Source organism: Nelusetta ayraudi, unplaced genomic scaffold, assembly GCF_046127955.1.
Source record: "Nelusetta ayraudi isolate G7.1 ecotype Tasmania unplaced genomic scaffold, CSIRO-AGI_Nayr_v1 ptg000135l, whole genome shotgun sequence".
In the NCBI taxonomy this organism is placed as follows: domain Eukaryota; kingdom Metazoa; phylum Chordata; class Actinopteri; order Tetraodontiformes; family Monacanthidae; genus Nelusetta; species Nelusetta ayraudi.
This window is the reverse complement of record NW_027466185.1, coordinates 1,319,883-1,340,961: the sequence shown is the minus strand read 5'-3', so window position 1 is coordinate 1,340,961 and position 21,079 is coordinate 1,319,883. Positions and strand designations below refer to the sequence as shown.

At 42.9% G+C, this 21,079-nt stretch overlaps 2 protein-coding genes across 7 annotated transcripts in view; both read right to left on the bottom strand.

The window, feature by feature from the left end:
- Positions 1-17,245, bottom strand: part of LOC142905214 (chemokine-like protein TAFA-2) — a 69,454-nt gene extending 52,209 nt beyond the window's left edge. For 2 of the 3 annotated variants that reach the window (XM_076051776.1, XM_076051779.1), the window contains exon 1: positions 16,684-17,245. The gene's annotated coding sequence lies outside the window, so the exon portion shown is untranslated. The remainder of the gene's footprint in view (positions 1-16,683) is intronic. The other variant, XM_076051777.1, reaches the window with a different exon arrangement.
- A 533-nt stretch (positions 17,246-17,778) lies between these two features.
- Positions 17,779-21,079, bottom strand: part of etv6 (ETS variant transcription factor 6) — a 27,889-nt gene continuing 24,588 nt past the window's right edge. For all 4 annotated transcript variants that reach the window (XM_076012090.1, XM_076012091.1, XM_076012092.1 and 1 more), the window contains exons 5-8: positions 19,427-20,056; positions 18,698-18,840; positions 18,432-18,532; positions 17,779-18,331 (exon numbers count right to left, since the gene is read on the bottom strand). In XM_076012090.1, coding sequence (XP_075868205.1) covers positions 18,229-18,331; positions 18,432-18,532; positions 18,698-18,840; positions 19,427-20,056 — 977 coding nt within the window. In that variant the 3' untranslated portion in view covers positions 17,779-18,228. The remainder of the gene's footprint in view (positions 18,332-18,431; positions 18,533-18,697; positions 18,841-19,426; positions 20,057-21,079) is intronic.

The window sequence follows — 21,079 nt, the reverse complement described above, 5'->3', positions numbered from 1 at the left end:
CTGTTGGATGTCTTCGTTATAGCTGTGTTTTATGGACACACACACACACAAACACACATATATATAAATATATATATATATATATATATATACATATATATGAAGGGCGTTATATACATATATATACGTATACATATATATACATATATATACATATATATACATATATATACATATACATATATATATATACATATATATATATATATATATATATATATATACATATACATATATATATATATATACATATACATATATATACATATATATATAATATACATATATATATACATATATATACACACATATATATACATATATATATACATATACATATATATATATACATATACACATATACATATATATATATACATATACACATATACATATATATATATATATATATATATATATATATATATATATATATATATACATATACATATATATATATATATATAGATATATATACATATATATTTGTGTGTGTGTGTGCCTGCATGTAGAGAAAATTATCCTTAATTAAAGAGAAGAATGGACTTTGTTCTAACTGCTGAGACGGCAGCGGCAACAATCCTTCTTAGCTTTCTAGCCGAAAGTCACGCATTAAAAATCATCTATCATCATCTCTCAAGAAAAGCAAAACACCAATCGGGCGGTTGCCGATGTGCCGTGGTCACCCCTCCTCTCACTGTGACAGAACAGAGGACAAACAGCCAAGAGCAGAGTGGTGGGACCGCTAGCATGCCGCCGCTGCCATGTGGAAGCAGCCGTGACCGACTTCGACAGGTGCTAGCGGATAATTGGGCGCCATACCGGCTACCGCCACGCCACCACTGTCTCTGAGAGCTCATTACTATGACTCAGAAGAGGCCCCTTTAAAAAAAAAAAACACACACCGCAGAGTCACATGACTGAAAAATTGACGGCTAGAGTCTCCTTGAAGCACAGAAACCAAAGGGGCTGCCCGCTGCTGCGCTGTGCTGTGGGTGAATGATTGCAGTCGACGTATCGCTGCACGTCATCAATGTAGATGAAGCGAGTTGTGCCGAACATCACTTGTGTGTGAGGCCTGAGCAAGGAAATGATAAGTTATCAAGCATGATTATTGGCTAATTTGAAAAAATACATATGGATTACTTGGATGTTACATTTGTCACCCATTTATACTGCCATTATTGAGTCCATCCTCACACCCTCCATCACCATCTGGAACGCTGCAGCCACTGCAAAGGACAAGTGCAGACTGTGTATCATCCACTCAGCTGAGAAGGTGATTGGATGCAACCTCCCACCCCTACATGACCTGTACATCTCCTGGACAGTGAGGCGTGCAGGCAGGCAGGATCATAGCAGATCCCTCCCATCCCGCTCACGGACTGTTTGTGCCCCTTCGCTCTGGCAGAAGGCTGAGGTCCATCAGGACCAGAACCTCCCGCCACACGAACAGCTTTTTTCCATCCGCAACTGCTCTGATTAACGGCTCCCGTGTCCCCCCAATTCCCCACCCGTAGATAATATGCATTCCATCAGCTCTCTACCCTGCACTCACTCTTTGCACTACAATCCTTGTTGTCTGCTCCAGCAGACCCCCGTGACCCTGAATAGGAATAAGCGGGTATAGAAAATGAATGAATGAACTTATCCCAATTGTATGTATTGTATATCTGACACCCTTCTGTATATTTTTAGAATATTTTTTGTATAGTTGCTGCCCTCTTTTTGTTCTGCTGTCCTCTAAAGCACCAACTACACCACAGCAAATTCCTCGTAAGTGTTAAACCTACTTGGCAATAAACGTGTTTCTGATTCTGATTCTGATTCTGATTCTGATAACAACAACTAAAACTTCGGGCTCCATCTGCTAGCGTTGGGCAGATCGGTCCACATAGCGATAATATCGATCCAAACGTTGGTACTGGACTAATACCAGCAGCATGATAATGGTTTGAGCTGAATTGTCTCGTTGTCTGTGATCGTGGGAAGCCAAACAATCACAACTGATATTGAGATCCGATGAACTGCCTTCCTGAGTGGTGCAGCACGGTCAGACACAGCGGAACTGAGGTCTTCTATTATGTAAGAGGGGTTGATGGGGACGATATACCAACTTTTTGAGTTGACACAATCCCAAAAAAGTTATTGGGGAAAGCAAATTCTTTCAATAACTAGTCAATGTTGTAGGCCTTTTTGTTTGAGTGTGTGGAATGGAAAGAAAGTATCTTTGAACTCAGGTGAGTTGAGTACTTTATTTTATCTCAAGTAGGTCAAGTTTTGTGTGTTTGGGCTTGTTGTTTATTATAATGGTCTTGGTGGAAGGCACACATTAGCAATGATGATTAATCGTGATTAATCGACTGATCGACTTTAATTGACCTCATTAGATGACCTGAAAACAAAAAAATCAATCCAATCACTACTTAAAACTGATCATGTGGACAATTTCTAAATGGTTAATAGAACAATTTGAATCATTTGCTCCCTCAGTTGTCCGTACGGGAACCAAGGAAAGCATGTACAAAACACACTTTCTTCATCTCGGTGCTCCTCAACCTGGCGGCCGCTGCCTCATATCTAATTAAACCTGCAAGCAGGGTTTGCGAGACTGAGCCACCGTGGCCACCACGCGCCGACAACGTCCGCCACCTGCCGACACCCACCGATTACGCCCGACACCTGCCGACGCCACCCAACGCCTGTTGACCCCTTCGGAATCATGGCAACCCGTGCCGATGTAGCCCCGACACCTGCCGACTACTTCCGACGGCTACCGACCCCTTCAGAATCCTGCTTTACGCCTGCTGATCCTTGCAGACGTCTGCTGAGACCTGGCATCCCCTGCCGACGCCCCCGACAACTCTCGACCCCTCCTGACACCTCCCGACCCCTTTAGAATCATGTCAACCCTTGCCGACCTCTGTCGACAACCCCGATTAGTTTTGAAGCATGTTTAGTGTGTGGAATGAGAACTGGAGGAGTCTAAATCATATCCATTTTACCATATGTGTAATGATGCAGATTTTGCACTTTCTGATTGTTTTTGGTCAAAGCTGTCAAGTGTGAATTATAGGCCTTGAGGAGACTGTTGTGGAAAAGAGCAAAGATACCGATGCAGAAATACTGAGTAAATAAGTAATTTAATGAACAGAAAATAAAAGATCGGAGCTCCGAGGCACAAACACAGTACAACCAACAGAACAGATGCAACAAGTGCAACAGCTCGAATGAATGCGAGTGCAAGTGCAAAAAGGGAAGGAAAAATAAAGTCTTTTATGCAGCGGACCGGGAGGGGACAAGATAAGGAAGAAGGAGGAAGAGAAGAGAGGAAGACAAAACAATGAATACGGGACTAGCAGGACGATTTCACAGCTCATATCCTAGACGGGGGAATCATGAGAGTCAGGGACAAAGGACCCCATGGATTGACAAGATATACTACGACTCTAATAGGTTACATGCACTACTAGTGATCATATGACACAGAATGCAACAGAATAAAGAATAACCCAAGAATACATATTTTCCATTACAAGACAAAAACACGTGGGATTTTGAATGATAGCTGTGCCACCTTCCAAATGGAAATGAAAGAATGTATTTTTCTTATTTGTCTATTCAAGTTCAAGTGAGCCAGGGACACAGGGTGTGTTTGGGAACACCCCTCCTCCCTGCCACTTTCTCCTGACACTCCCGCCCCCCTCCTCCTCCTTAATCCCTGCAGGCTTTGAGCTGAGACAAGAAGACAGCCTCAATGTGCACAGGGCCGCTATTCGTGGCTCTGTAGGTGGCACCGTTTGTCCGATTCATCTGATACTTTGCAAGCCTAATGTCAGGACCTGTGTTCACGTGTGTGCCGAATTTGATGACTCAATAACCATGTTTAGTGTGTGAAACATAGACTGGAGTTGTAAAAAATGCTGATTTTGACCAGTGTTTGAGCAGAAGAGGACTAGAGAGGCAAGTATTACCTAGCTGTGCTTTTTGCATTTAGCTGTCAGCCTCCGAAGCTCAACGACATAATTGGTTCCCGTACGCTGCTTCAAATGCACCTCGGCTGAGAACTTAATTTGTGAAACTTTGTTGCAGCACCAAAGTTATCTAAATCTTTACCGTCTACAATAAGCCAGGAGCCAGGTCCACCCCTCAGGATGTTTTTTAATACGTTTTTTATCACTATGATTTCCTGTTATCTCATACCTTGGGCCATCACAAGTTGATAGTGACCACCCCTAACTTGGGGCCGTTTGGTCCCAGGGGCCAAAAAAAAAAAAACTTTTGGGAATTCAATTCTCAAATATCACCATAAACATACCCCAAAAGACAAAAAAAAAATTCCCATCAAAAGTGATCAATTTCAAACATTTTATTATATATGTCACTGCCTCAAACATACGTTCAAAACGTCCTACATTTCTAAGCTTCAGTTTAAGTCCAAGATGAACTTTATGTCTAGAGGATTCTTCACTGTAACCCAAATCGGAGAAAAAAGAAAATGCCAGTATTACCATTCCAAATGGGATCAAGCACATTTTCTGCATCAAAGCTAAACTTTAGACAATAGTTGGGACTTGAGTTATGTAATACTATACTATCTGAGTGAATTACATGAAAAGTGAATAATGTTATGCCCCAGGTGGATTAGGGTATCAAGGTGCAAAATTAAACAGATGACGTATCTAAACACATGGCAGAATATCATGCATTCAGAAAAGCAGTGAGAAATGGGGAGCTGGGAGAAACAGGACCGTTCTGGATGGAATACATGGAATGCACCTGGCTCGTCCTGTCAATGAATCAGCAATCCAACTGAATTACTACGGAGAATATAAAGGCACCCTGAATAACATGCCAGACCTCTTTTTCTGCTTAGACCAGAAGAAAAATGCCAGATTCCTCACATACCTCGGATACTTTCTTGAACACACTGAGGAAACACATCCAGGATCTGAGAAACGTTTGCGTGCTGGAGCAATGGGTGTGTCTAGATCACATATCCCAGGCAACCACTGCCACCCCAACAAAACGACAGAAGAGACAACCATTAAATTGCTCAATTCAAAGTCAGGGTCTGAAATACATTCTGTAGTAAGTATGAAGCCAGCCAATGCCATATCCTGACTGCCCACGCCAAAGGTCAGACACGTCACGATCGGATCATTTTATTTAGTGTCCATGTGAACAGTGGATTTGGAATTTCCGGATTGGAGAAATGTGCGCATGTAAACATAGCTAATGTCATCTACCACACCCAAAAGGAAGCTTGTTGCATCAAAATATCGAGTACTAGGCCACAAGTGGGTTCATCTTTCAGATCTCTGTCAAATCACAACATCTCAAGTCACAAATAAGCATCTCAGACCTAATGACCTATACTTTAGCTCATTCAACTCATTCAAGATGGAAACTCCTCATTCTACATGCGTGATGTGCCACAAACAGTGAAGACCACGTCAGAGCTCACCTTCAAAAGGTGAGCTCTGGATGTTAAGAGCTTTGGAGTGTTCGGAGTTCCGGTTGGGAACAACCAATAACCTGAGTCGGATCTACGTTTGTTCATTGATCACATTGTTTTAAATGGAGCTGTTATTTTTGATTGTTGCATGGACTTGGTTCGTCTGGTCGAACCATGCCACCCACACAAGCAGGATTCAGTACCTTCGAGAATTTTTACTGAATCTACGGGACCAACAGCACCCACATACAAGTTTGGACTTGGTTACAGAAGATCATTTACTTGCCTGATATGATCACTGGGAAACTGCTGAAAGTTTGTGCAGCTCAATTGTGTGATATTCATTCATTCATTCATTTTCCATACCCGCTTAGTCCCGAGCTCAGGGTCATGGGGGTCTGCTGGAGCCTATCCCAGCTGTCTTAGGGCGAAGGCAGGGTGACACCCTGGACAAGCCGCCAGTGTGTGATATTTATTCTGATATTTTTAATATGTCACTCTGCCAGAATAAGGTCCCCAAGCCATAGAAGGAGTCTATTGTAGTACCTGCAGCTAAAATTAGATCTCCAAAGGGATTTAATGATCTGCGGCCTGTGGCCTTGACTTCAATAGTGATGAAGAGTTTTGTGCGGGTGATGAAACTAATTCTCATCGAAAAGGTTCAGAGCCTGCTTGACCCAATATAATTTGCTTCCCGGGCCAGCAGAGGGGTGGAGGATGCAACCATCACTCTGTTCAATTACCTTTACAAGCATCTTGAGGGTACAAAAACACATGCTCAGCTTTTATTTTTAGATTTCTCATCGGCTTTAAATACAATCCAGCCACATATTTTATTCAATAACTTATGGTCAGATTTTAATCTTGATGCTGGACTGGTGAAATGGGGGCTGGATTTTTTTAACTTGTAGGCTGCAGGTAGTCAGGGTTAATCGTGTTTCTTCCCAGAAGCGGCTGTCATCTCCAGGCTCACCACAGGGGTGTGTCCAGTCGCCTCTATTATATACTCTTTATACAAATGATTGCTAGAGCAAATACAATGAGAGGACGTGGCTCTTCGCCGCGAGGAAGCCTCAAACACTGCGGCATTTAACAAAGTCGTTCTTGGCTCGCTAGGGCAGCTATTTCAAATAAGGAGGCGTGTTTACTGTCTGTTTTTCTGTTTGTTTGTTTTTAAATGAATGCTATTTCCCGTTGTAGCTGTCTCGTGTTTATTTTTGGTGAAAATATAAAGGTTGAACTATACCTTTACTCTCCCAGAAAACAAAACAAGAAATTATAAATGTTGCCTGCATAAATGATCAACTGTGACTTCAGTGTCAGTGTCTGTCAAAGTGTTTCTGGCATAAGAGCGACTCTCCGCTCTCTGAAGAGCGACTCTCTCCGATGATGAGGTGTGTGTATATAGAAAATATGTGTATATATAACACAATTAACAATATAAATATACTGACGCGCCTTGACTGCCTTCTGATCATGACCGCGGCCTTAATTCCTGGAGCGCTCAGGAGCGCCAGAGTTTTTCTTTGTAAAATCCGAAAATCCGACTAATTAGAATTATACAAAGGTTTGGATTCGTTCTCACCCGTATAATCAACCACACTCGTTTTCATGTTGTAACATTCCTGACGTGTGTTCAGTTTGTATGTGTTCCACTGTTCATTAATGTTTGTGTTGCTGTTAGTATGGGGCGAACATGTTATACTTACCCTTTAAGAGGATGAGAGAGACCCTGGAAAGGTGTGTGTACTGTGAGCAGGGCTGCGGGGATGTTTGATCCCTTTCTTGGCACGAGTTCAGAAGAAAGCCAATGTGCATGTTATTTGACAACAACAACAAATATAAAGTATTCCGCTAGATATTCAACTTCTGGTGATTGAGGTGTGCACATTATATCGGACGATCTATCATGCAAATTGCGGTGAGGTTACTAGAGCGCAATTTGCCTTTCTGACTCCTCAGGTGCTGCAAATCTGGGCTGCATTCATTAACGCAAAAACCTTTGAGGATGCGATGCAAAGGTGGCGAAAATTACGGCTGCAAAGTCGCCCCAATTTACCGCTGCACTCCATTCTTTGTGGATCTGGCCCTTGGTGACGTCCGCCATGTTAGCAAAAAAAGAAAAAGTATTTTCTGCATCATACAAAGTACTACATACAGAATTGCACAGTGCAAAAAAACACACACGATAGCAGAGGAGCTCACACTCCCTTCAAAAAAGACGGAATTTATAATAATAATAATAATAATAATAATAATAATAATAATAATAATAATAATAATAATAAACCTTACAAAAACAAGCGAGTCTTCACCTTGCATAGACCTGCTCTGATCAGAGCAGGCCTTCGCTGAGGCTCAGTCCCGAATTAAGAAAATTACATTTTTTCTTCCTCCAAAGGGGGACATGACAGAGAAAGTTTGAGAACCACTGAGTTATAGTATCATAGTTTTATCATCAGCTAAGGAATCTCATCACATATAATAATATCATCATCATACAAAGCCCTCCTAAACAGCTTTCCACACCACTAAAGTCTATGTTCTATGTTCACTTGAGCCATTTTTATTCCTTGTCAGGACTTATATTTATTAAAGACTACTGTTCTTTAATAATTCTCATATTTGGTTACCAGGTTTAGTATGATGTTGTTTAATGTTGCACCTTGATACCCTGATCCACCTGGGGCATTACATTATTCACTGTTTATGTAATTCACTCAGATAGTATAGTACTACATAACTCAATGGTTTAGATGAAAAAATGTGTTTGATCCCATTTGGAATGGTAATGCTGGAATTTTCTTTTTTTGCCGATTTGGGGTGCAGTGAAGAACTTAGATAGAAAGGTCACCTTGGACTTAAACTGAAACTTATAAATGAAGGAAGTTTTGAATGTACGTTTGAGTGACATCACTTTTGATGGCAATGTGTCAGGTGGAGATGCATGTTTTTTTGTCTTTTGGGGTATGTTTATGGTGATATTTGAGAATTGAAAGGTAGGAAGCCCCTGATTACCTTTCTCGTAGTTCTCCCTTTGTGTCAGGATATACCATGCAAAATCTGAGAGTTTTCTGACCATATATGCAGTTGCATTAACTTAATATTTGCAATCACATAATTTCACCAGAAAAATTTTCCCAATTTTTATTTATTTATTTATTTTTTTGGCCCCTGAGACCAAACGGTGATCACTATCAACTTGTGATGACCCAAGGTATGAGAGGAAATCATAGTGAGAAAAACTTAACAAAAAGGATCCTGAGGGGTGGACCTTTCTCCCGGCCTACAAGTGTTGTCTTTATTTATTCATTTTAATTTACAGACTAACTAAACCCAGATTAACTTCCTTGACAGAAGTTAGGGTTAACCCCCTGTTTGTAGCCTCACACCAAAAGAAAACACTCAGTATTTTCTCCCTTGTGAAAAGTGATTCTTTGTTGTGCGCATATTGTACGTGTTTGGAAGGGAGAAAAAAACAAGGCGGTCTCAGTGGGCGGCAGTGTCATCACTCATTCCTGAGAGTGGATTAAACTTGGCTCAGACGGCCTTTTCTAATCTGAAGTGGGTGGAACAACACCGGTCGGTCGCATTTGAGAGTTTTTTCTTTTAGCCAAATATATGGAAAATTTACAACAGATTTTAGTTTTAATGTCGAATTTCTATCAGTATGCGATGCAGAGTTCAATAGCTGACTGTTATCCATATACAAATCATGAACTGCTGCACTGTAACTAGCTACTTTTTGTCTTAGCAAAAAAGTACTGCGCTCAACATTTTCATTCAGATTCCCGTTCCCATTTAAAGCCTTCAGCAACAGCGTTAATTTTATTTGATTTTTTTGTGTTTATTTTTGGCCCAGACTAGACACCGGCTGACAGCAGGTACTTAGCATTTTTCACATTTGGCAATGTTTATTCTACTTTACGTGACGTGGGTGGTGTTGGGGGGTGGGGGAATAAATAAATACAATTCTGCAGCACTTTACACATTTACTGTTCCTTTGTTTGACAGCCAGACTCATCTTTCGCTAAGAGGTTAAAGCTGCTGCGCCCTAACCTTGTCCGCATTAGTCTGTCATCCCTTCAGAATCGCATAGTTTTTCTCCACTTCAAGGTTTTGCAGATGATTCACACTGATAAGTAGGTTGCATCTCTTCCACAATGCGAAAAAAAATGCTCCCCACTGCACTTTTCAAGTTTGGCTCTGCTCTATGAGGTTGGAATAATCACCTTTTTAGCACATTATGTGTGTGTGGCGCAGAGCAGTGACACTCTTGCTGCCTTGATTAGCGGGTTAAAACATTTTCCCTTCCTTGCGTTTGGCTTGTGGGATTTCAATTGATGAAAATCAGGAATTAAAACCTGTGTGAAACTGTTTTGTTCTGTTTTTTCCCCCCTAATTTTCTGAACGACAATCGAGAAACAGCTTTTCAAATTTTCAAATCAATGCCCCCCCCCAAAAAAACCCACCTGATTTGATTTGTTGAAATGGAAACCACGGAATTAAAATGTGTGTGGAAAATCAAATTTGAAAGTTACAGCTGTCTGCTTTTTGATGTTTTGTTTCTGGTTCTTGGCAAAGGTAATGGCGAAGGAAAAACACCTTGTTCCCCAATTTGTGACCGACAACCAATGTCTTCATCAAACGCTAGCCCAGGTGATGCCTACTGTCAAATATAACCGAAGCTTTTTATTATTTTAAGTAGAGCTCCGTAACTATGCAAATATAATAGCGTGGCAGAGAAACTCCAACAAATGCCCCACTGGGTAATTCTCCGTTGATGACTGCAGCCGCAGTACACGTGTTGCGGCCGCAGCACCTGGGGGGGAATTGTATGCAGCGCCAATTGGAGCCGTAAATTTGCAGAAAGTGGCAATAACTGCGGTTGGGATTCGTTAGAGTGAGATAAACTGCAGCGGAGTAACCAGAGAAGTAGAATGTTCGACAGATCTCGGTGAGAAACCGTGAGCTTTAGCGTCAATCTTTCTGCGTTGCCCTTTATAACAACGTCTTTCGCTTTAGCACTTCGCTTAGCAGCCAGTGGCTAACTTTATAAATAGCCAGAACGTGAGTCTGAAATAATGTTACCTCCCCACCACCCACCAACGACCCCCCACTCCCTACCTCAATGCTCTTGCACATTGTCTGCACTTTAGCTTGAATATTGATTTTTCACCCAGGAAGATAATCAGCCCATGCTCCTCCCACCGAATCCCAACTCAACTCGGTGATGTAATTTCTGAGCCTGAAGCGTGTTTGCGCACTGAGAACCGAGTCATATCTTTTTTTTCCTTTCCTTTAATTTATTTTATTCCGCCTGCTGCCTCCTCCTTTCTCCGGCTCCCTCTGTCTCTGCTCTCCAGCTGTCGCCCCGCTCGAATGTAAATGAGGCTCTCAGCGCAGAGTCTATGATGGTGTCGGTCCTCTCCTTAGTCTCTGGTCTCATTAGAGGCCCGAGTGTAGCTGACATTTACCCAGTCTGCCGGCTTTTCACACGGGCCACACGGGTCAAAACAATACACAGTGAGACTTCAGCTGGCCAAATCCTCTTCGGGAGAGCGAGATCCCCAGTTGACGCGTTATGCTCGTTGTCAACTTTAGGATTGCAGGGGGGTTTAAAAAAGTGATAAAATGCCAGAAGTTTTCAACACTTTTATGCCTTTATAAATTATTCTTCCAAATGTGTCCAGGCGATCCTTTCAATGTGTCGAGGCGTTCACGGTCCCCTTGCGTCATCACTGATTTTTTGCATCCAGAGGGTCGAACTTTTCTCGCAAATGTCAGCGCTAAACAAACATGAACTTCCAAACGAATTAAGATTCTGAATAAACAGTGAGGATAAAAAAATAAATAGGAATAATTCTTCAGGTTTTCACCTGGTTAAAAGGTTTCCCCGGCAGACACTGACAAGTTTGTTGCATTTGGAGCGGCGCACTGCAGATAGCATTTCCCACATATGTTAATATCATCTTGTGTGCATCCATGTGGTAAAGAGCCAATATGAAGTGTTCGTAGGAAGAAGAGCAATCAGACTATAGATCAGTTTAGGTTCACCAGTTTAGTCACAAGGCTGATGCTTTCTATTGTGATGGAGAGTGAAATTAAAGGAAGGGCAAACAATGTAAAAATGCTACTCGGTGGGAAGAAAAGTAGCGTAGCCACACTACAGTGTTAGCTAGGCTTGACGCAGTTTTCTGTCCCGCCAATTGGTCAGCAGTGTCCAATCCAGCGGTGAAGATGGGAATGAAAATGAATCTTTGCTGAAGGCTGGCAAGATTAGTGATGGTTTCAGAAATGAAATTTAGCCCCTAAGCTAGCTTACTTTGCTTATTTACAGGCTTGGCTTCAGCTGTTTAACATTGGGGACGTCTTAAGTGCACTAACCAGTGCACCAAAACTCAGTCCCTCTTTAATACCACACCCTGTCTCACCCGTCAGGAAACCTGATTGGTTCACAGCATGTGATTTAATTAAATGTCTGATTGCCAACAGCTTTGATTTGAATGCCTGCGCAACGGATAAGCAGCGTGTCATGGTTGAACTCTGAGCAATCTGGCCATGCCAGTCTAGTGCGCAAAAATACCAAGGATCATTCAGATTTTACTTTTTTGATTCGCGCAAAACAGCAGCAGTCTCAGTAAGCCTGACAAACGTCTCCGCCCGGGCCCGGAATTAATAGGGCGGCCGTGGCTATTTTCTGGCTCCTTTTCCCTCCTGGGATCCTGCAGCTCTGTTTTCTTTCATTTGTTTTGTTTTTTTGCCTCTCCTGCGGTTCTCTCATCCTGTTACTTAATGCCCGACTCCGTGTAACCCTTATCTCCACCGCTCTCGACACTGCCCCAGTAGGGCTCTGCGTGCAAGCAATTAAAACAGGCTTATTTGCCAGATAAGCGAGGGAGAGCGGTCGGATTAAAAGCCACAGACTGGCGCCGTTGGGGCCTTCGGTTTCAGCCCCTGGGGTTAAATAGCCGGTGGGGCCCAGGAGTGACGTTCCGGAGGGAAACACACACACACACACACACACACACACACACACACACACACACACACGAGGCACTTTGTGTCCTTTTTTGCAACAAAAAGTTAGGCTTTCATGTCATGAGAAGCCCGATAAAAATTGTGATTGTGTGGCGGAAAAAGACTCCGACCTTGGCTGTAACCTCGACAAACTGTAATGAGTTCTGAACTTCTGCCTCAGCTCTGGTTTTGTGGTGTGTGCGTGTGTGTTTTTTTTGTTTGTTTTGTTTTTTTGTGCTGAGAGCTGGTAAACAGGATATTGAGTCCCCAGATGGGTTTTCGGCTCACATCATGAAAGTGCTGGATGGCCACAGCTCCACAGAAGACGGAAAAAAAGTCAGCCGTCAGAATTAAATGGTTTGGAAGGGGCGGAAGAATGGAGGATGAAAGAGAGATGTCCAAATTGTGGCTCTTTGGAGGGGCTCTCGGAGTCGGGACATATCCGGGGTGCCGGGCACGCACCACTAATCCGCGAGGCCACACGCAGGGTGAGAGTAGGAGATAAAACTGGTTGGGGATTTCGGAAGAACTTGGACATGGACCAGCAGACCTGGATTTTTTTCTCCCACTGTCTTTTTTTAACTTTTCTCGGGCACTCCATCCGTCCCCCTCAACTCTCCCTGAAATGGCCAAACCAAAGTTATGAGGAGCCAGAACCCTGCTGGACGTGAGCAACCCCCCCTCCCTCCCCCCCCCCCCCCACACACACACACACCCACCACCACAAAGACCAGCACCGTCCTGGAGGAGAGAGAGGGATTCTGGGAGTGCAACACGCCACTGCAACTGACTTGCTATGTGCTTAGAAAGCAAAAAGTCAAGTGTGACGCCAGGAGTTGTATCACATATTCCATCCAAGCTTGTTTTTCCATTTCTTTTTGGGGCGTCATCATGAATCAAACATCTATCTCTCGATTTCATTATTATTATTCTTAGCTAAACTCAACTTATATTAAATAGTCTGTATTGGTGACCTGGTTTTTTGAAGGAATCTGAATTCAAGACACTGTCCTGAAGGGTGGTCCATTTATCAACAGATAGAGAGAGTACAATTTGGCTTGATTTATGATTTTTATATTGGTGAAAGCTTAATTTACTAACAGTAAGTATCTTAATATAAGTGTATACTACAGTATAATAAAAAAGTCATTTTATATTTATATGTAAGAATATACACAGCGCAAGGGTCTTGCTCCCAGTAAATTGTGTTGTAGTACTCGAGATTGGTATTGAGACCAAGACCAGTCTCAAGACCACTTCTTAAGGGTCTGCGTCTCGTCTCGGACTCTGAGGAATTCTAACTCTGTCTTGTCTCGGTCTCGGACTGGGAGGACTCTATATTTCTGATCAAGACTCGTCGAGACTCAGGCAGCACTGCAATGACACGATAATAACGGAAAAGAATCCAGCTGCTGCTGTTTTACGCTCCGTTTGTGACACCCACTTGTGACACCCACAGTGACACACCCCGTTATTCCTGGTAAATGTATTATTTAATTTTATGAAGAAAAGTTTTTTTTTTTTTTTAATGGTTCAAAATAGCTGGCAAAACAGAAAAATGTTAAAGAAAATTATTAAAAGATACCTTGCTGAAAATAGATGTTGCTGTTCGATTTGGAAGCAAACTTTTCTGTTTAGTTTTTATTTTTCTTTAATATATAAAGTCTTGGTCTTGTCTCGATCTAAATACTCTTTAGTCTTGATAATGTCTTGGTCTCGGTTGGTGCGGTCTTGACTACAACACTACCAGTAAGGCTATTTATAATAATAATAATAATAATCATTATTATTATTATTATTATTATTGTTATTGTTATTATTATTATTAGTAGTAGTAGTAGTAGTAGTAGTAGTAGTAGTATTTATTCATTGAGGTTAGTGCAGTGCAGAGTGCATTCACTAACAAGACGTTTGTGACCACTTTTATTTCCTAACTGCTCACTGAAGACCAGCCAATTTCATCATCACGTTTAAGTTGTTGTATTTTATGGAAACTCTTATTACATCAGCAGTAAATATTAACCATCTGCTCTGCAAATATAGGTCTTGGAAATCATATTTCCATTGTACAATATCTCGTATACGTATAATTTATCAGCCGCTATAGGCTAACGACAGCAGTGTCAATCTACGTCCTTGTTGCTTCCCTCTGCAGCGGCGGCAGCAGTGGGAGCTTCTCTGCTTTCGCTCCGTCATCTTCCAGTGATCTTTTCCCTTGTCCTTGAGGCAACCGTTGGGAGACGGATGATACAGTACACCTCGTTAGGGACGCTTGTCAATTACAGCGCTGACACAAAGAGCTACGCCGCTCTTCACACTCTGATCGGCCGGGTCGGGTAGAGGAGGAGAAAGATGAAGAGCAGGAGGAACAGGAAGAAGAACAGGAGGAAAAGGAGGAGGTTGTGGAAGAGGAGGAGGAGGAGGAGGAGAAAGAGAAGGAGGTGGAAGAGGAGGAAGAAGAAAGTGCCTTCGCTTTTGTTTTGCAAACGCACCCTAATGTACAGGGTGCTTTCATGCATGTATGCATGTTTGTTTGTAACTTTTTGTAGTTGCTGCTGCTACTACTGCTACTGCTGGGACTACTGCTGCTCCTACTACTGCTGCTCCTTTTTGTTTGTTTGCTTGTTTTGTTGTTTGTTGTTTTGTTAATTTTTTACTGCACTGCATTGAGTGTATGAATAATACACATTTACTATTTTTTATATCTTGAACATTGGGCTTTAATTTTAGCACATCATTTGGTAATAAAATAATATAAGCAACAAAAAAATATAAAGAGCCAAAAGAGACAGCTCTTGTCAGTGAGCCGAGCCAGTTCTCTAAAAAGAGCCGGTATTCCCATCACTAATTTGAGCGAGTTCGCAGAATATTTATATTCAAAATGTTTCTTTTGGATCCAATCCTCTCACTTAGTCGGTGGCTCTTGAGAAAGAGTTCAGATCACGTTGAGAGACAAATCTGCAACGACACAATCCGCTTTTTTACACAAGAGACTTTGGAAACTGGAAATCAGGATGGGTGTTTTGCTACAGATTTGTTTTTCCACTTTGAAAGTTTGTGCAGCGTGACATAACGGCGCATAAAAATGCACACGTGCTTCATTAACGTATGACACAAGGGCACTTTTTGGATGGAGCAGCTTCTGTTTGTTCGAGTAAAAGTGATTTTTTTTCTCTCATTTATTGTGTAATTAACTTTTTTTCCCACAGTGTATGTAAATCATTTTTGAATTTATGAAACCTCTCTGTAGGTAGCGATGATTAAAAGTTTTTTTTTTTTTTTTTTTTTTCTATTTCAGCCAAAATCAGTGCCAAAGGAAAAGGAGATAAATCGCTTAAGATTCGTAGCTAGAAAAACAAATTGCCATAAGCTAAGATCAAACTTCATTCTTTAGTGCGTCTTTGCGTTGTTTTTCTACTTTTCTCATGGAAGCTCCCATCATCCCACAAGGTGTTCCTTCCTTGTAGCAGGATATTATTTCCACCCTCTTCCTTTAAAAGGTCCCTTTTTTTGTGTGTGTTTGTTTCCTGTTGTGTTTCACCAAAAGGAAAGCATCCGTGCCGTCGCGGCAGAATGAAGAGGAGGAGGCCGTGCAGCAGCAAGTGTCCCATGTCAAAAAGGTGCGTTTCATCATCACAAGAGCATCGCCGCTCGCTCGTCCGACGATGGTCTCAGCATTCCAATGACGGCCGGCTGATTGGTCGCTTCGCTAACGTTATGGGGCGAAACCGGCGAGAGTCCAATCACAGATCAGGGGGCACAGCTTTGCAGCACCTTTCCCCACTTTGAAATTAAAGTCGGCGACTGAGAAAAAAGGGGGAATTCCCCTTTAAGAAGTTTTTACACTGAACTTTTTTATAAGAAAAAAAATGAAAGGGTCCTTTAAGTTTTTATTATTATTATTATTATTATTATTATTATTATTATTATTATTATTATTATTATTATTATTAGCAGTAGTAGTAGTAGTAGTACAGATAGATCCTATAGAATGACGGGTCCATTGAATATATTTTTTAATCCTATTATTATGAATACGAATGAATTACTAGTATTTTAAAATGCTCATAATCGATTTTCAGCTTATAAATAATGCCGGTTTCGGGCGTTCATCCTCTGGTCGTTTTAAATCAATCAACTAGTGAGTACAGTACAATCCCAAGTAAGCAGCGTATTTATTGGAAAAGAAATAAAAGGTGCCTTACCTGCAAGTGTCCCACTCCCTTCCCGCTCCTCTAACGCCCTCCTAGAATCATCGGCGGGGCTGCTGCTGCTGCTGCTGCTGCTACAATCCACCGTCCGCTCTGTGGTGCGGGGACATTTGCGCCCTGGTGCGAGTTGGATTTTAAAAGCAAAAAATAAAAAAATCATATAAATATCACAAGGTAGCGGCGCCTTCCCTTTTTGCTTCTTCCCTCAAGATGGGAGGTGGGGGGGCGATTCGTCTAGAAATCGATCGTACTTGTTCTCCGTGGAACGCGGCCGCTTCATCCGCCGCAACAGCCACAAAAGAAGAAGAAGAGGACGACGAAGAAGAAGAAGAAGAAGAAGCTCCTGCAGTCCGAGTTCTGCCCTTTAATTCCGTCCAGTCTGGACAGAACGAGAATCAAATCTTTGTCGCGGAGGAGTTCGGGCTGGGGGCGGATTAAATCTCTCAGAGTGGAACCGGTGCTCGCTCTCTCGTTCGGTCGCGCCTCTCTCTCCTTGCTCTGACAACCCCGCTCGCGCGCGCGCTCCAACTTTTTATGGGGACTCTGGAGCGCACGGGCACGGCCGCCCGTGACGCACCGCTGAGTGCACGTGAACTCCCCCCCTATCCCCCCCTCCTCCCCGTCGTCCCCCTCCTGCTTTTTGAAACGGTGATGACGATGAAATAGCACAGAAATAGCATTTGCAACTCTTCAGCGCAGAATAATCGACCTGTCGAGATTTGAATTTAATCGTGTAATTACGTTTGTTGATCTAAATATAGTATAAACAGATTTATTTTTCCTTTTTAAACTGTAATTTAGAAATATTTCAAATGAAAATGAAAGTGTAGATTACTAGTTTTTAATACACGCTTGTAATTTTGATCAACGATTCATTTTCTATCGCGGAGTTGAGTGCACTTTTATAAACGTACGAAAATGAACTCTGACGCCGACCGCGTCGCCTAAAATGGCTCAATACTGCCATCGTGTGGCCGTCCGGTGTCACAACAAAGATGCGTGACTAAAGTGGTCAAAGTAACAAAAATGCAAAAATAGGCAATGACGTTCCTTTTTCTCGTCTTAAAACAAACAAAAACGAACGTAAAGTTTGATCAAAACTGTTTAATCAACAGTGAAAACATTCGAGTCACACACACACACGCACACCCGAGTTTCTTTGCGAACAGCCAACTTCCATAGGATAATGTATGTGGAGACCAAACAGAATGAGAGGGCGGGGGGCAATAATCATGAAAGTGACACAAGCTCAAAGTGATTGGCTGTTGCAGTTCTTCAGAAATAATATTTAGAAAGTCCTCACAGCTCAGTCCATTGGTGCTGATTTTTGTTTTCTGTTTGTTTTGCTTTGTTTGTTTCGCTTCTGGAAAAATGTGGTAAGGCAGAGAACCAGGCGGAGACGCCGTCGACACCTGGTGCTCCTGGCGGTGAGAGACGATTGTTCAGGCTGCTTTTCTTGGAAGGCACCTGCGGCTGTAGTAGTTAGTAGTAATAGTAGTAGTAGTACACAGTTCATGGACTCGCTTTTCCCAGAGTTCCTCAGTATTCCTCCTTGATGCAGATCTGTTCATCCGTGTCAGACTCCATGTGCTCCAGCCGATCTGTCTGCCCGTTCATTATCTCGTCTGGAGACTTGATGAACCTGATCGGCAACACAAGGAAAAAAAATTAAAGTAGGAGGGGTGGGGGGGGGTACAAAATGATCTCAGAATTTAGAAAACAACCAGACTGTCTTGGCAAACCTGAATAGAAGTCTTTGCCCTGGCTCTTTCCGGAGAATGTTCAGTTTGTAGTAGTGTCTCAGTGCTCGTGACATCTTCTCGTATGTCATGTTGGTCCTGTTCTGCAAGAGGGGACCAACCAAAAGGCCGTTCATAAAATGTCACAATAGCTCTGAGAAATTACGATCTTGCGTTGATGGATGACATTATATTTAAAGACCCCGTGCTATGTTAAAAACGTGGGGCATCAAAAACATACACAAGACTAACCTTGAAGTTTAGCTCACCTTGTGGTTCCCCCAAAGCCTGGCCAGGCCGTTGGGGTCCATGATGCGAAATACTTTGCTCTCCTCATCCTCCCAGCGGATGTAGTTCTCGTACCGGCTGTCCGACAGGAGCTGGTAGACGTAGTCCCACAGCAGCCTGCAGTCTAGTGAGGGACCAACAGCAAACGATTTGAGACGGTCTGAGCCATTTTATATGTTTCTTTTTATTTAAAGGTTAAGTGGATAATATTTGGAGATCTTTGAGAAGAAACAGCGACATCAAGTGGCTACAGGTTGCAGCCTGTAACCTAGGTGTCGGCATCCTTACACTCCCTCTCCCCCTCCCGAGCTTGCCAGTGAACTACGCTGGCCTGCACACACAAACTTGGGTACCTCGTTCACCTCCTTCTTTGCTGGTTTATTTGAGGACATGAGCGCTCACCCAAATTACGAAATGTGGTGTTAGGCGGATTGGATTGTCCACACTGGGCTTCCTTAGTATATGGTGGTGCAAGATGGCAGCTAACTGGTGCAAGTTTGTTCTATGTATATTCTTGTATAAAAATTTAAAAATACAAATATATAAAAACTATTCTAAGGGTAGGAAAATTGAATGACTTATATTGTACTGTGAGTATACACTTTTATTATTTTTTTAAGCTTTTACCAATTTAAAAATCATATTTCAGGCCAAATTTTACACACTGGACCTTTGAAAAAAAATCCTGAGGTGCAGTGCAACGGTGCTACCTGCTATCCGTCCGATGGGCATCTGCTGCTCCTCTGGAGGCGACACGGGCATGATGATGTGATTCCTGTAGAGCGCCTCCTCCTGTAGAAGCTGTTGCTGCTGCTGCTGGGTCAGTGCCAGCTGGTGCTGGTGGCCCAGGATTTTCCCCTCACGGCCATTCTCCAGCACAACCTGTGAGGCAGCACCACCTCGGCCATGTCTGAAGTCCATTGCGGCGACGGCGGCTACAGCAGCGGCGGCTGCAGTGGCCCCACCGCCCCTGCTGGGGCTGAGCAGCAAGGGGTTCATGATGGCGCTGGGCATGTGCTGGATGACGCACGGAGGGCCCGCCTCCGGCCCCACGGGGCTGCCCGGGCATGGCGCCTCCCGCGGCGTGGAACAGCGGCCATTGGGTGCAGCGGGAGACACCGACAGCGGGTACATCTCCTCGGACAGGTGGTGGTTGCTGTCGGGCAGTTGCGACAGGGTCTGCAGGGGGTCCCCGCTGCCCGGGCGGGGGTTGTGGGCCAGCTCCGGCGGGGAGCGCTTGGCGGCCAGGTGGTGCGGTGAGCGGGAGCGGTGCCGCAGCTCGATGGTGGGCGGGTGCTGGGTGAGAGGCTCCGAGCTGCGCGGGGGCCGCCGTACCGTTTCTGGAATGGATGGGATGGGATGGGGGGCCGGGGGGTGGAGAGGAAGCGACACGGGGTGAACAACCAAGGCTGTCCAAAATCACCCACTCGTTGCCTAGTCCCTGTATAGCGGCAATGGACAAACTACACCCCAGGGGCCGTTAAGCTTTTTAATCCAGCCCGCCGAACTTGACATTAGTCAGTCAGTCTTAAAATGCTTCATACATTTTTTCCAGTGTTTTAGGAGTCATTTCAATAAAGAGCTAAATACAGTGAGGCTTCACAGACACATTTTGTTGGAAGTTTGCTTTGGTTAATTTTCCATTCAACATTAAAGCACGTGTTTTCAACAACAACAAAGCCCATGAAATATTTTTCTTCAAATTTTACAACCCTATTGTGGCCCACCAGTCAAAATGTTTATTCACCCTGGCTGTATAGAGAGTTCTGTGTAGCTAACTATACAGTGCACATATTAGCCAAATTAAAAATAATAAAAGCTTTCGGACTCCCACTCATGGCGGCGTTAATGGCGCCATTGCGGTCGCATTGTTAAAACATCCCATCAGCAGGTGGTAATAAATATATCAATTGAATATATGAATGAATTTACACATCTATTTGCATTTTCAAGTACATATTTTACAAAGTGTTTTCCCACATTAAAAAATAAATAAATAAGGCCGACCTTTTCAAGCTATGTGTCAGCGGGAGCGTAATGCATGATGGGATATGTTTGTGTGGTTAGTGGCCATCAGTTGTGCACTACTTTTAGTGATGCATTGTGGGATATGTTGAGTGGAGTACATAGTGATTACCAACCTTCACTCAGGATTCGGACACCACTACAAAATGCCAAATGTAGTACAGTATAGTATGTAGTCTCCTATGTAGCACGTCATAAAGTGAGTAGGGTGCGATTTTGGACTCAGGACTTGGACTTTTGGAACTATGAGCCAGTGGGAAAAAAGAGAATTTCAATGACTTGATTTTTTTTTTTCTTTTCTTTAAATCTCAAAAGTTCTCTGTGGAAACTTAAAGGCA